We start from the raw sequence: 12,880 nt of genomic DNA, 5'->3' as shown, positions 1-12,880 counted from the left end.
TGGGGCAAAATGCTGGGCCAACTTTTGCTTACATCAGAGTGTACACAGTACAGAAATATTCTCTTTCTTTTCTGAGGGAAATTGCTGCTTTGTCTCTGCTCTCCTGTAAATCTACAAATCTATGAGGTCATCTTTTTAGATGTTTGCTGGGGATTTTACCTTATTTATATTATGGCATATGAACTGTGATTTAATAGCAGAAAAATAGCTTCCTTTCTCATGCTGGGTTCTTTTTGGTGTTCACTCTATTGGTGATACGATACGGATGAATTTTAGATGTCTCTCACTAAGTAATAAATCAATTTAGATTTCTATCACTTGTTGTTAAATAATTAAAACTTTTACCACCATAAGCAGTGGCACCTCACRTGTATGCTTTTAACTTTTCTCTTGCCATTTATACTTCTAAATGTTACAAGCTTAATTGCCAGAGAGAAGAACAAATGATTTGTAAGYAATTTGAAATTAACAGAGAAGCAAGCTCTAGTGTATGTATTTTTTTCAATTTCACCATATTTCTTTAATGTAAAAAAATATATCAAACTTATTGGGGGAAAAATAAAGAAAGATAAACTTTATCTTTCAACCTTCATGTTGCARATTTTAGCCATCATACCTTTTTTCTTTGCCAGAGCTTGCTAGCATCGTTTTGGCAGCATTGTATGGTGATGTCACATGCTGCTGTAACCGGAATTGCTGTAGATCCTCATGCCCCCAAAATGGGGAGAAAGGAGGTACTAATTCCTAAACTCTCTTCACGTCTCATGTTTATGCAAAGTGCAGCACAGAGAGTGATACAAAATCCTTCTTGTGGGGGAAGAAGGGAGAGAAAGGGGAAAGCCATCTTTGTGGCTTTGCAGCAGTTTCATAACTTTAAAGTCTGTTTCTCATTCTTAATGCCTGAATGGAGGTGCTTTGCATTCTAATGTGTAAAGTTGTAAGGCTGAATGTGCGGTGTGGGAGCAGGGGCTAGAGGAGATCTTATTTGTCTCAGAAACTTTGAGAAAATGCATTTTRAACGTAGTGTGGGGAAAAGTAAGTGCTTAATCAGTAACATTCTTTGTTGTTCAGTTTAGTTTGCACTAAGGGAAGCTGGRTTGTTGCTGTCCTGGAACTCATGAACACAGTCACTGGTGGGACACGGCGAGTCCCAGACCTCGCAGTGTCACATGGTAATGCAGAAGGAGGATCTGTCATGATTCSCAATTGCACTTTGCAAGTAAAGGCATTTTCTGTTATGATGTCAGAAATTACCCATCAGCTTGAATTAGGATGTCACAATGGTAATTACTGTGCATACATTTTCATTGTGTAAAGCTATGAGTCACTACAAATCAGAGAGCTCTTTATAATTTTTTCTACAATATTTTCTTTACAGTATTTTAAGTGGCTTTGAATTATTGGTCTCATATTCAACTACACTTAYTAAATTTGTCCCTCTATACAATTGAATTTTGGTTATGCATAACCATAAATTATTTATATAATTTATTTTTAGATCAACCTTTCATAGAAGGAATKATTATGATAATGTTCTAATTAAGTACAGAATATGGACTTAATATTTTTTTTTCTTTTGATCATTGTTTTTTTGTGAAAGTTTTGTGGAGGAGAAAAGAATTGTCACAGGTTTGTCTCATTTGTAGTATTTGTCTCATTTGTGAAGTATTTCCAAATGTCTAATATTRATTAATTAATGTCATCCTTGTCAGAGTATTCTAGAGTCATGTTTTAAAAAGGAAGAAAAATAATATTTTTCTTCAGTCTGTTTATTTGCTGTACATAGTAAATATGCTTATTAGTTATGAAGTTAGAGGTTCTATCAAGRTATGGTAAGTACTGGAAGTAATTTCAATTGACTTAACAAAGGGAATAGAATGAAAATAATTTAAAACTGGTTCACACCAGCAATTCTTCGTGCACTATTAACTGCTAAGATCTAGTCACAAAACATTATTCTGAGGAGAAAAGGTTTAGTGAACCCTAGAAATTGGATTTGATTTATGCCAGAAAATCTGCCTTTTCACTGCTTGAGATTTCTATGGAAGGAAGCCACAGTCTTTTACCAAATGGTTTCTAAGGTAACATCTTATAGCAGAGCATCTGAAACCAATTTGGTTGTTAATGAGAAATAGTTCTCACGGTGGTGGGAAAGTGTGGAGTGAAAGAAAGGCTTCAAGATTTGGCAGTGTGTCTGTAAAGACATTTAAATAAACCTGTGCTGCTGCTCTGCTTATGAAATTTCTACATGAATTACACATTCATAATTGTCTTTTAAATTTATATGTCTCTTTCCAGATTTTATTGATAGGTTTGATGATTAAAATATTTGACTACTACASATGAATAATTTAAGTAGCTGGCACTTTTCCAGTGGAAATCTCTTTACTATTGCTGAAAATAATATTTGCATTTTTGTGGTGATAGTGTATTTTGGCTGCCAGAAATAGAGTAATGAATTGGTGCCATATCAGAGCGATAGCATCCCACTGATGTCATATGCCACTTGCAGACTTTCTGGGATTGCTGAGACACATTCTGAGAAGKTGCTCTTGCACTTTCTTTCCTGTTTAAGGTTCTGAGGAGATAAATGGTAGGTCAGTGAACAGAAACCTGTGGTCATTTTACAGTAGATGATCTGAATATCCTTTACAGTCAGAGCCTCTTTGGGATGGAGGGAATAGAGTGCTTCTGTCAACAATGGCTCACTGCCATTTCTTCCTTCCTCTCAGGAAGAGAGAAAACTAGCAATTCTGGCTTCCCTTTCCCTGGATACATAATAAATACGTAATGGCTCTCTCCTATCCTCTTGCCTTGAGGCAAGGCTGTATTCCTGCATTTTATTTCTTGGTGCCTGTGTCGACTTGCCTGAGTAGAATTGCAGAGTTTAAAATCAGGCTTGCTTACTCTTTTTTTGCTTGTGTTACTGCATTCTGTTAGCRTGTTCTGAGTCGCACAGGGGAAGAACAGCCCCAGAATGCCACCTTTGCACTAAGCAATGGATTGTATTTAGCAGACAAACAAGCAAGCAAACAAAGGAATCAAAAAGAGAAGCGTTACCAAAGTAAAACTTACATACTAAAAAAATTACACCATTTTTAATCCAGATAACCTTTACTGTGGTAGGAGAAACTTGTCTTAAATGAGTGAGTTTTAAATTAGTGTGTGTGCTGCTTTTGTTCTGACCAATTATGGAACCACTGGTTATATAATATGAATCTGCTCAGTGTCTTTCTGTTACTGTTGGTGGTATCCTACCAGTTTTTCCAGAAGCCCTTTGTCTCTATAGGCTCCATTCCCTCAGGGGTAGCTTCCCTATTTTATACACACATTGGGTGCCAGTCTTGTATGCTGAATAAAATAACCAAGTTATTTTGTRAAAGTAATTGTTTATTAAACTTGGATCTCTTAACTTGAAATACTCTCTAGTTRCCTCATGAAAATTTTAGAGTATAACTTCATAGTGAGGTTGACTTTGATTTCACCTTCTGCAGAGGAAAGCCCTAAGCTCCCGGAGAGGATGCTTGAATACTTTGCMATGTGATGCTGCATAGGATTTTCAGAGTAATTGACCCTGTTAGGAAAAAAACTATGGCAAATAGTWTATTATGGCACTAAGAACACTTGGGTTTCTAGTGCTGTGGTGATTATCTGCTTATCTGAGAGCAGCTGTAGGGATAGTGTTGGGGAACATAATGGAAAGAAAGGCTCCAGTAGACAAGTTCATGAAGAAGGTCTTTCTGATAATTTGATTGGCTAGGACACAATTGTGATTGTTTGTTTTTTTTTTTTTTTATTTCTAATTTGAATAAAAGCATTTATTAAATAATAAATGCTGCTGCTGCTAAAGGGGAGACTTGTTTTGCTCCATCCCTTTCCTGAAATTTAGTGGATTTTCTCCTCTGAGTTATTATTCAGGTTCATGAATAATTCTGAAACTGTACTCTCTTTTTTTGACCATTTAACAATCCAAGTCAGCTTGTCAGAGGATCATATGAATACAGAATTAGGAGGAGGATGTAAGACAGACAGCAAGGACAGCAAGTAAGGATTGCCTGTCCTTGAGCCTTTCCATAGAAGAGTCATGTGGTTTTGTGAATGGATTAGCAGTTAACCTTGAAATGTGTTATATCTTTTTTTGCGTTATGTACAGCAAATATTTTATGCTTTATCATCACATTTTCTCATAAGGTAATTAGGAAATCAAACTATATGAACACCAAAAAACTCAATATATTCATAAGATGTGTTACATTGATGTAGTGTTGAAATAGTAGAAGTAAAACTAACAGAATCAGGTATTTCAAGCCTGTTGTGGTATACGGTACCATAAATACACATCGAGGGTGTAAAATTGATAAAAGGATGTTTCAGCTTTTGCTTTTGAGAGTTTTAAAGTGATTACTTGGAATACTAATGTCAGAAGAACATTAATCCTTAATATTATCTGTAAATATTCTAGCTGGGGTTTAACCAACAGGAACTTTCTTAATGTTACTCCACTGAATTCAAGTAGCCAAAATTATTTATTTCACAGGGCATTTTTATATATTCAAATGAATAATCGTTTCACGTTTCACAAAGAACATGAAGACACACTTCTCACAAAGGGAGGGAGAAAGCAGAGAGAGAAAGTAGATCCTGAGTCTGTTTTGAAAAACTGTTGGTGTTTTGGTTGTCTGTAGTTCTACAGTTTCATGAGGGAGACCAGAAAGTTCAATKAGGCTGATAGCTGAGATGGTGCATAAATCTGGGAGGGGGGATAGCATGGGGTTTGTAACTTGTTTTACATATTTGATGGGGTCAGGGGTGGAGATGTTGCTGATTTTCTATTTTTGAGGGCTTGGGGGAGGTGTTGTTAATCGGCGTGTTGGGGTTTTTCTCCTGTAGCAACTGCATTGTGAACAGGATTCTGCCTTCTTAATAATCTTTGTATCATTTTATGGGTTGTCAGGGCATTTTCTCTCTCCGATTTTGATGGCAGTGCTCTTCAGGGTGAAAGTGATGAGTAACTGTGACATAACAACAGTGTAACTAATTAAGCCTACTTTCCATGGATTTGTGTCTTTTGACCTAGCCATATTTTCACTGCAGTATCCTTGTCTCTTACAACAACCAGTTATTCAAAAAATCCATAAGAATGCAATTACTTTGCACATCTTCCAATCTGCATAATTTGGCTTAGTTCGGTCAGTGAGGTAACAATGCTATATTTCCCTAGGAAACAAAATATTAGCTAAAAATTAGAAAGCTTTTCCAAACTAACTTACATTTGACAAAGATTCTTGAAAGGAATTCCTATTTTTTCTCAGCAAATTCTAGGGAAAAATATGTGTTAAATATTTTTAGAAACAGAAAAGACATGAGAAGGATGCAGGTGCATGCTAGTTTAAAATGCATGATTGGATTTGGTCTTTAAATATACRTGTACAGTGTGAATTACATCTCTATGAGCAGTGGGGAATCCCAAACCTGTAAGAATGTTAATGTGTTCAAATAGCATTGGTTGGATTTCTAATGCAAAAAAAAATTAGAAATTTCAGTCAGTCCACCTTCTTTTGTGACCCTTCTGCAACTCAGTTATGAGTTGTAACTTCTTTCATCACATGAGTAAACACAAGAAAACTGTGATTTCTRAAGTCTAGAAGTGTTAGTTGCATAATTAACTTAGCAACCTGTTGTTCATGATTAAGTTGGCCTGCAAAGTGGTAATATTAAATAATTGYTGATTTCTTTTTAATTACTGTTTAGTGCACCAGGATTGTTGTAGTTCATTTTTAGGCATAGAAATTGAGATAATTTCCTCCAGATTGATCTTGCTGTCTTTATTTCTTGTGTAATGAGTGTGTGTGCCATCACTGAATGGGGAACAATAACAAAATTATTCTGATTTTTCCTTCTTAACCACACTCTTGCTTTAACTTAAAGGGTTAAATTAAAAAAAAGAAGTTGTTTGTCCTAAATGTTCTTACTGAAATCCATTATGCATGAAAAGAGTCTGAGTCCATTTGCAAGACCTCTAAATGAACTCCATTCATTCTGTGCTTAGAAATGTCCATTCAGCCAGAAACAGACACAATAGTTACAACCTCATTTGTTTTGCACCAATACCAGCATATTAAAAGTGAAGGGTTTGTTATGAAGAAGTATAGTAATTTTTCTATGCTAGTTATGTAATTCTTTAATAAAATTCCTTTATGATTTGAATGATGTAAAATTGCATATATATTCTTTGCCCATAATTGCAATGTAGTAGCATGGCAGTCATCTCAAATTCTTRAACATTCATGGGGATTTTGAAATAGCTATTTTGAAAGCACAAGTTGGCTTAGCTTAAGTTATTTTGATRTAAACAAGTTGTAAAGATGTTTATTTCTATTTGGCTCAGAAATTAAGCCAATTATTAATCATAGTTAGTGCCTATGAAAGAGAAAAGATTTAAAGTTTCGGTTTTTAGAACATTAAAACTTTTTTATGTTTGGAAAGCAAATTACTTATGCATGTCAAAATTGTAGGAATATAGTATTATAATTTCAACAATTTAAAATCCATGARCATAAGAATTCACTACTTCATATTTTGTTGGTCTCAAATATGAAGTGGAAATTGTCCTGTTGTGAYTGGGAGAATGATGAGATCCTGATGTGTATGGGTGGGAGATCAGACCATATGAAATCTTAGTTTAAGTGACTTTGAGTGCTGWGCAAGGCTCATTGGCTTTCCTTCTAAGATCAGGAATGAGCAAAAATGATAAGCATTTGGGAAAACCTGGCTTGCCTTCCATGCAAGTTCTCCTCATAGTTCCGTGCGTTGTTAAAATGTGTGAGAAAGTCCTGCAGCCTCCCCCGGGCATCGTCACCCCTACTGGGGTCAGGAGGCTCTGAGGAAGAGCACCTGGGKTGCTTCCATTTGTGTCCTTTTCCAGGCAGGCTGGGTGCCCATTCRCAGGGGTAATTTWGTAATGKGCAGATGGTATTTTGGGTAGAAATRAATACCRTGTTTGGAGRGAAAGAGAAAGGTAAGAGCRGAGATTTCACTTTAAATCATTCTTTGACCAGGAGTCCTTTATTCATTTATTTAGGTTGAGCAGTGGCTGAAGCCCTGCTGCTGTGGCCTKTTCAGGACTGTGCAGGGTGAAGTTGGTGATGGAGGCATTTTAACTCCCTGTTGTTTTTTGCACGAGGGCCTTTAAGTACTAATCATCAGCTTGGTAGGAGGTGRCTTTGGGAGCTGACTGGAACTGACTGAGCATTTCCTCTAACAAACTGTAGAAAATACTGTTTGTGGGAAGCGTGTGAGTGAGGGGCTCATGGCAGGAAAAACAACTAACAGGAAAGGGTAAGTAGCAACATCATCCTTCTTGCTCTCAACCAGTTCTTTATCTGAAGTCCTCCTGCTGGTTGCTTTTCCTGCCGAGTCTCCTCCTCCTTCCGTCCCCTTGACATGCCAAATACACATCCAGTGAATCCCTCACAATGACAGTAACAGGATTTAGTTATTGAARCTCCCTGCATATCCATTCCGTAATTCTTGTGTAGGATTCCATGGGTTTGGTTACTGCTAAGTGTGACATTATGTGAATGGCACCTGCATATGGCCCACCCTGCAACTGTACAATGCAATAAGAACTTTGAGCTACCAGGAGTTCAACAGAGTAAAGGTTTCAGAATGTGCTTTTTTCAAAGTAAATTGCTTTAAAAGTTGTTTAGGCTTTTGGTTTTTTTAAATATTTTCACCTGTAAATGTTGTGCTTTTGAATGAAAATTACGGGACAAAATTAAAATKATTTTCCATAAAGTATGTGTTTTCTCTTCAATGATTTTCAGCCTAACTCTTTAAATCACCTCTTTACAGATGAATGCTGTTGATGTTTGATTTTGATGGAGCTAGTTCTGATCAGCATGATGTCTCCYACTTCATGTATTGTCTAAGCCTAAAGATCAGTCAATTCCCATTTCTTTGCTATTAGGAAATGAAAGTTAAATGAGAAGGTTCTTTGACAATATATTAAAAAAAAAGAAAAACAAAAAACAATGCTTAAATATACCCCTCATAATTCACTGCTGACAAGTCACTTCTGCTTTTGTTTTTAGGTACTTCCCACCAAGGTGGCTATTCCCATGCTGCGGTGGTCCATGCCCTACAGAAATGTGGCATTCGTCATATTGACACAGCAAAAAGATATGGCTGTGAATCCCTGCTCCAAAGGGCCATCAGASAGAGTGGTGTGAAGCGAGAGGACCTCTGGATAACTACCAAACTGTGGCATAGTGATTATGGCTATGAAAACACAAAAAAGGCCTGCTTGGAGTCATGTGAAAGACTTGGTGTTCAATATCTTGGTATGAATCTTTGCATATAGCTCATTTCTTGTGCCTTCCATGTGAGTACTTGCAAAGGTGAATGAATTCCTGAAAAAAATTGTSTAGTACAGATGAGTCACAGAAACCAAATTTTGCCTTTATTTACACATTTGCAGGTTTCTTGTTCTCTTTGTTCTCTAGAAAATTCGCATGCATACAACTGAGAGCACAGTTTTTTTCTGTTGCAAGTGTTTAGCAAAGTTATTTTTTATAGTTAAAATTATTTGAGGAACAAGTGCCAGAGTTTTATATATTTTGCTAAAAATACCCAAACCCTATTCCAAACAAGGATTCATAAACTTTACAATAATAYATTGGCAACAGGATGACAAAGATGCCTGGTTTCTTCTGTCATCTGTTTTCTCAAGGAATGGGAGTCCTTTCTTTGTAGATCTTTTAACTTCTAAAAATTCTGAATACTGCTTTTTGTTTGGTCTGTCTGATGGAATATTCTTTGGGGGAAATGTCAGAAGTGTCTACAAGACTTTAGAAAACTAAAATTAAAGCTTAACTAACACCAAACTTGTAAATTTATCCTGATCATAAACTTCTAGTAGTCAAAGATGTGATATTGTTACTCCCTTATTAGACAGGCACAGTTGCAATAATGATGCCAATTAATTCTTTGCAACAGGACATAGGAGAGGAGGTACCTGACAATAAACATGATATTTGTTTATTTTAGCAATAAACAAACTTTAATGAGGAAGTGAATTTTACTTAAYAATGTATAATATTAATGGCAGTTGTGTGCTGTATTCACTGCCTTTTTTTTCTTGAGTACTTTACAAGGTGAACAGGGAAAAACTTGTGTCTGTTAAAGACAGAGATAATTGTATGCATGTCTTTGGCTCCATTCTTTCTGTAAGTGTGTCCCTTAATTCCTCCACAGGTACAGAATAATACAAAATTATTAATTTTTTTTGTCTGTCCCATGCAAATGCAAGTGACTGCAATGAGACTTTCAARAGCAAAGTTTCAAGCCTTGACTTTTTCCTTTAAATTGCAAAATAACATTATTCCTTGTCTCTGTTTTCTACTTGTTATATTTTGTGTTTGCTTTCTGTTTTCTTCTGCTTGCTCTGGCACTGGTGCTGAATGTTGATGAGAGGAAAACTTGACTCACTTCCAAGAAGTCATTTKCAGTGATTCCTTCTAATACTGTAAGTTGTTCTTATTTCTCAGGTAGTAGACTGGATTAGATGCTCKCACAAATACTGAATTTACATATTGCTGCTAAGCAGAAAAGCCTGAAAGGAGAAAAAGAATATCTGAGAGCAAAAAATGTACTAATACTGTCACTATGTGAGTGAATCCTTGGAATGGCATAAACAGGACTTGTCTGTCAGACGTGTTCAGAGCTGAGTCTTCTTGTGCTTATATTACTAAGAGCTGTTGAGGAATGTTACAGTGGCCTGCACAATTTGTCTCCTTATTAGATTTTCCCTTTTAAAAATATTTTTGGCTTTTTTTTAATACCCTCACCCATCTTCCCTCTTTCTTCACCTTTCTTTTACTGATGTGGAGATGTCTGAAAAATTTCTTAAGCTGTTCCTCAACTGCTTGGTCTGCCATAGTAACCTAAATCAATGCTGGTCAAAATAAATCAGAATTTCCTGATTTCATTCTATGACACTAACAATGTGAGAGGGGGTTCAGATCTTCCGTAAAGATACATACTTCATAAAGAAAATTGAAATATCTTAAATAACGTATCTGTGATGTTAGACCTTTATATTGGAGGGAAAGGTAGTAATTTGGAAGARTACAAAAAGCAAAAGCTGCAGGGGCCCTGGCAGCTAAATGTGCAGCTAAGCTCTTTGTTCTCTTGACGGTCCGCATGGGTTGCACAGTCCATCCACGAAGACTGAATTAGAAAGCTGAGAAATAATCTAATTATTAATAATAAAACTGGAATTAATAAATCTGCACATTATCCTTATATGAAATGGCAGCTGTTGAAACATAAGCTGTTGAAAGCAGCCACAGCTTTTTAAAAAATGYTTTTTCTCCTTAAACAAAGAAAAAGTGCTCCATGTAAAATACTTGTTATGAAGCCTTTTCAATAAACACTTCTGACAAAGGGTCCTAGGAGAGCAGTGTTTCAGAATTTTTATTTGAGCTTGAAGATTATATATCCATGACGTGCTGGAAATTTGCATTATTTGTGGGCTGTGGTTGCAACAGATACCCTGCTCCTTCCATTTTCTGAATGTGGTCCTCAACTAGCAGTCGCAGCAAACCATTATGGAATGGCRGCAGATCTTACAGGCTTGGCAGTAGCAGAATACATTCCTTGGGATTTAGATCTAACCTCCAAAGTCATTTCTTGAATGTTGATTTGTGGGTTACCAAATTCAGAAACAATTTTATTTTCCTTTTGACTGTGTCGAGTTTGTTCGTACCAGGCAAATCTGGTATATCACAAATCCCCAACTGGAGGTGGACAAATGTACCATCAGCATGTTCACTGTAATAGATGAGCCGCATGAAATGAGTGCATTRTCGTAATTCAGATTTTGTATTGCTTCAAAATACTTTAGAGGTTGTTTCATATTGATCCTTGTTCAAAAGAATGAAAGATGAAACAAAGGATTGAGTGAARAAGAAAAGTACATTATATCAATATTAGGTGCAGTGACTATTGAGAAAAGCAAGGAAATATGATCAGTTCATTAAGACAGCTGGGAAATGTTGCAAAATATACTTCTGCTTTTAGGCTTTTCATAAGGCAGGGCTTGTTTTTTATACTAGCCCACAAACTAGGTTTGTTTTAGTCAATTTTGACTTTTTAAAAAAAAAATGTTATTAGGGATTTGAACAGAATTGCAAACTTTTTTCCCACAACAATATACTGTTGGCTTTTAATGGATAAAAGGGGCCTGTACTTTTCGGGTAAGAGGAAATGTGTTGATTGTAGGTGCTGCAACCACTAAAAAGTAAGAAGCCATTCTATTTTAAATATCTGTGTGAAAGCAACTCAAGTGTTAGTTTTAGTTTTCCTGAAYCACTGTGCATCGGCATTTAATGACCTTTAGGCCTTCGCTTATTGCTGCACCATTAGAGCTTGACTGTGTGCAAAGGGTGTTATAAAAAGCTGTTAAACGCAAAACTGGATTGTGAATGTTTGGAGGTTTTTTCTTCTTTCTCAGGTGCATCTTGATAATGTGAATCAAGGTGGATTTTTTGATTTAAGATTACTTTTTAAAAATACATGGTTGGAAGGCATCTCAAGATAGCGATTAATCTTTTCCATGCTATGAGGCACAACCCTCTTCTTAGCAAAAGTGTAGTCTGTTCTTCAAAACCTCCAGTGATAAAGTTATATATTTCTTAATTACTAGAACGTTAAGCTACTTCAGTAAATGATTTTAAACTGTTTTCTGGCCTCCAAAGTGAATTTAAAAGTGTTTGTGTTCTCATAATTCCCCAGGAGGGAAAATATTTTAAGCAAAAGAAAATGTGTGTGGGGGTGTAGGGTGTGAATGTGTGTACAAATAAAGATGAAATCAGAGAGCTTGGTTTGTGAGGTGCTTATTGTTTTTATTGGCCTGCAGGTATCATGGAAAGTTTTCTAACAGATGCAGGAGAAGTAAGCAGACCCTGGCTGTGCTGGGGTGCTTTACATATGGCTGCCAGAACTATTCTGCTGTTTRTCTGTGAGATAAGGCATCTTTGCCCCACATCTTTCAGGAGGACTGCAAGACTTGGTTCAGTAGATGCTTTCTAGCACTAAATGCCAATATTTCTAAATGTGAATTTTGTTTTTACTTTTAATAAAAATATTTTTTTTATTTCAATAGAAAAACCTAAATTGAAATGAGCATAGTAGGATGATATGAACATGGTATACCTGGTAAGATCACCTTTCTGCAATAAAAGACTTACAGCTAATCTTGTTTGCATCAAAGAGGCCTCAGATACTAATACAGAGGAGGGGCATGTGTTGCATTTTTTTAGATATCCAAGGCCAGAGATCTTTCAGTTATCAAATCTCTTAAAAGTCTTTGTTTGGAGAATGCTTCAATTTCCTGAGCCGAGTACAATGCATCTGTGTCTGTGGAAATCCATGATGTAACCATTTCTGTGAGCATTTGCAAACTGTGGTGTCTAACTGAATAGTCAGGCTATGGAGAAGTAACTGTTGGTGAAATTCTGCTGAAGTTTGATTATTTTTGCTAAATGATGTTTTTCTGCATAGTTAAGCAGTTCTTATTAGTCTGGCTCAGAGAACATAGCAAGCAGCAATTAAAAAGATATAATTCTTCCATTTTTGTGTGAGGTAGGCATCAGATACCAGTCACTCACACCTATTTATATACGACATCAGCTTTACACAAGCAAAATACAATCATGGCAGTCTCCATGCTGTAAGTAGCCCCAGCAGCATATATAATTTTGGATCAAAATGAACACTTGATGGTAGCAATTCCTAATGCTAATCCTTGGGTTTATGTCTAATATAAATCAGAGGAAATTTTATTGACAACAGAATTTCAGTAGTCCTGAGTTTTGAG

General features: G+C 36.1%; 1 protein-coding gene across 1 annotated transcript in view; it reads left to right on the top strand.

The window, feature by feature from the left end:
• Positions 1–1,081: 1,081 nt before the first annotated feature.
• Positions 1,082–12,880, top strand: part of LOC130572556 (uncharacterized oxidoreductase ZK1290.5-like) — a 38,945-nt gene continuing 27,146 nt past the window's right edge. The window contains exons 1-2 of the mRNA XM_057364303.1: positions 1,082–1,172; positions 8,094–8,342. Of these exons, the coding sequence (XP_057220286.1) occupies positions 1,118–1,172; positions 8,094–8,342 (304 nt within the window). The 5' untranslated portion in view covers positions 1,082–1,117. The remainder of the gene's footprint in view (positions 1,173–8,093; positions 8,343–12,880) is intronic.

The sequence above is a fragment of the Malurus melanocephalus genome, unplaced genomic scaffold (genome assembly GCF_030028575.1).
Source record: "Malurus melanocephalus ecotype Western Australia unplaced genomic scaffold, MMel_1.1 scaffold_37, whole genome shotgun sequence".
In the NCBI taxonomy this organism is placed as follows: domain Eukaryota; kingdom Metazoa; phylum Chordata; class Aves; order Passeriformes; family Maluridae; genus Malurus; species Malurus melanocephalus.
The sequence above is the reverse complement of the archived record's forward strand: the minus strand, read 5'-3'. Positions and strand labels throughout refer to the sequence as shown.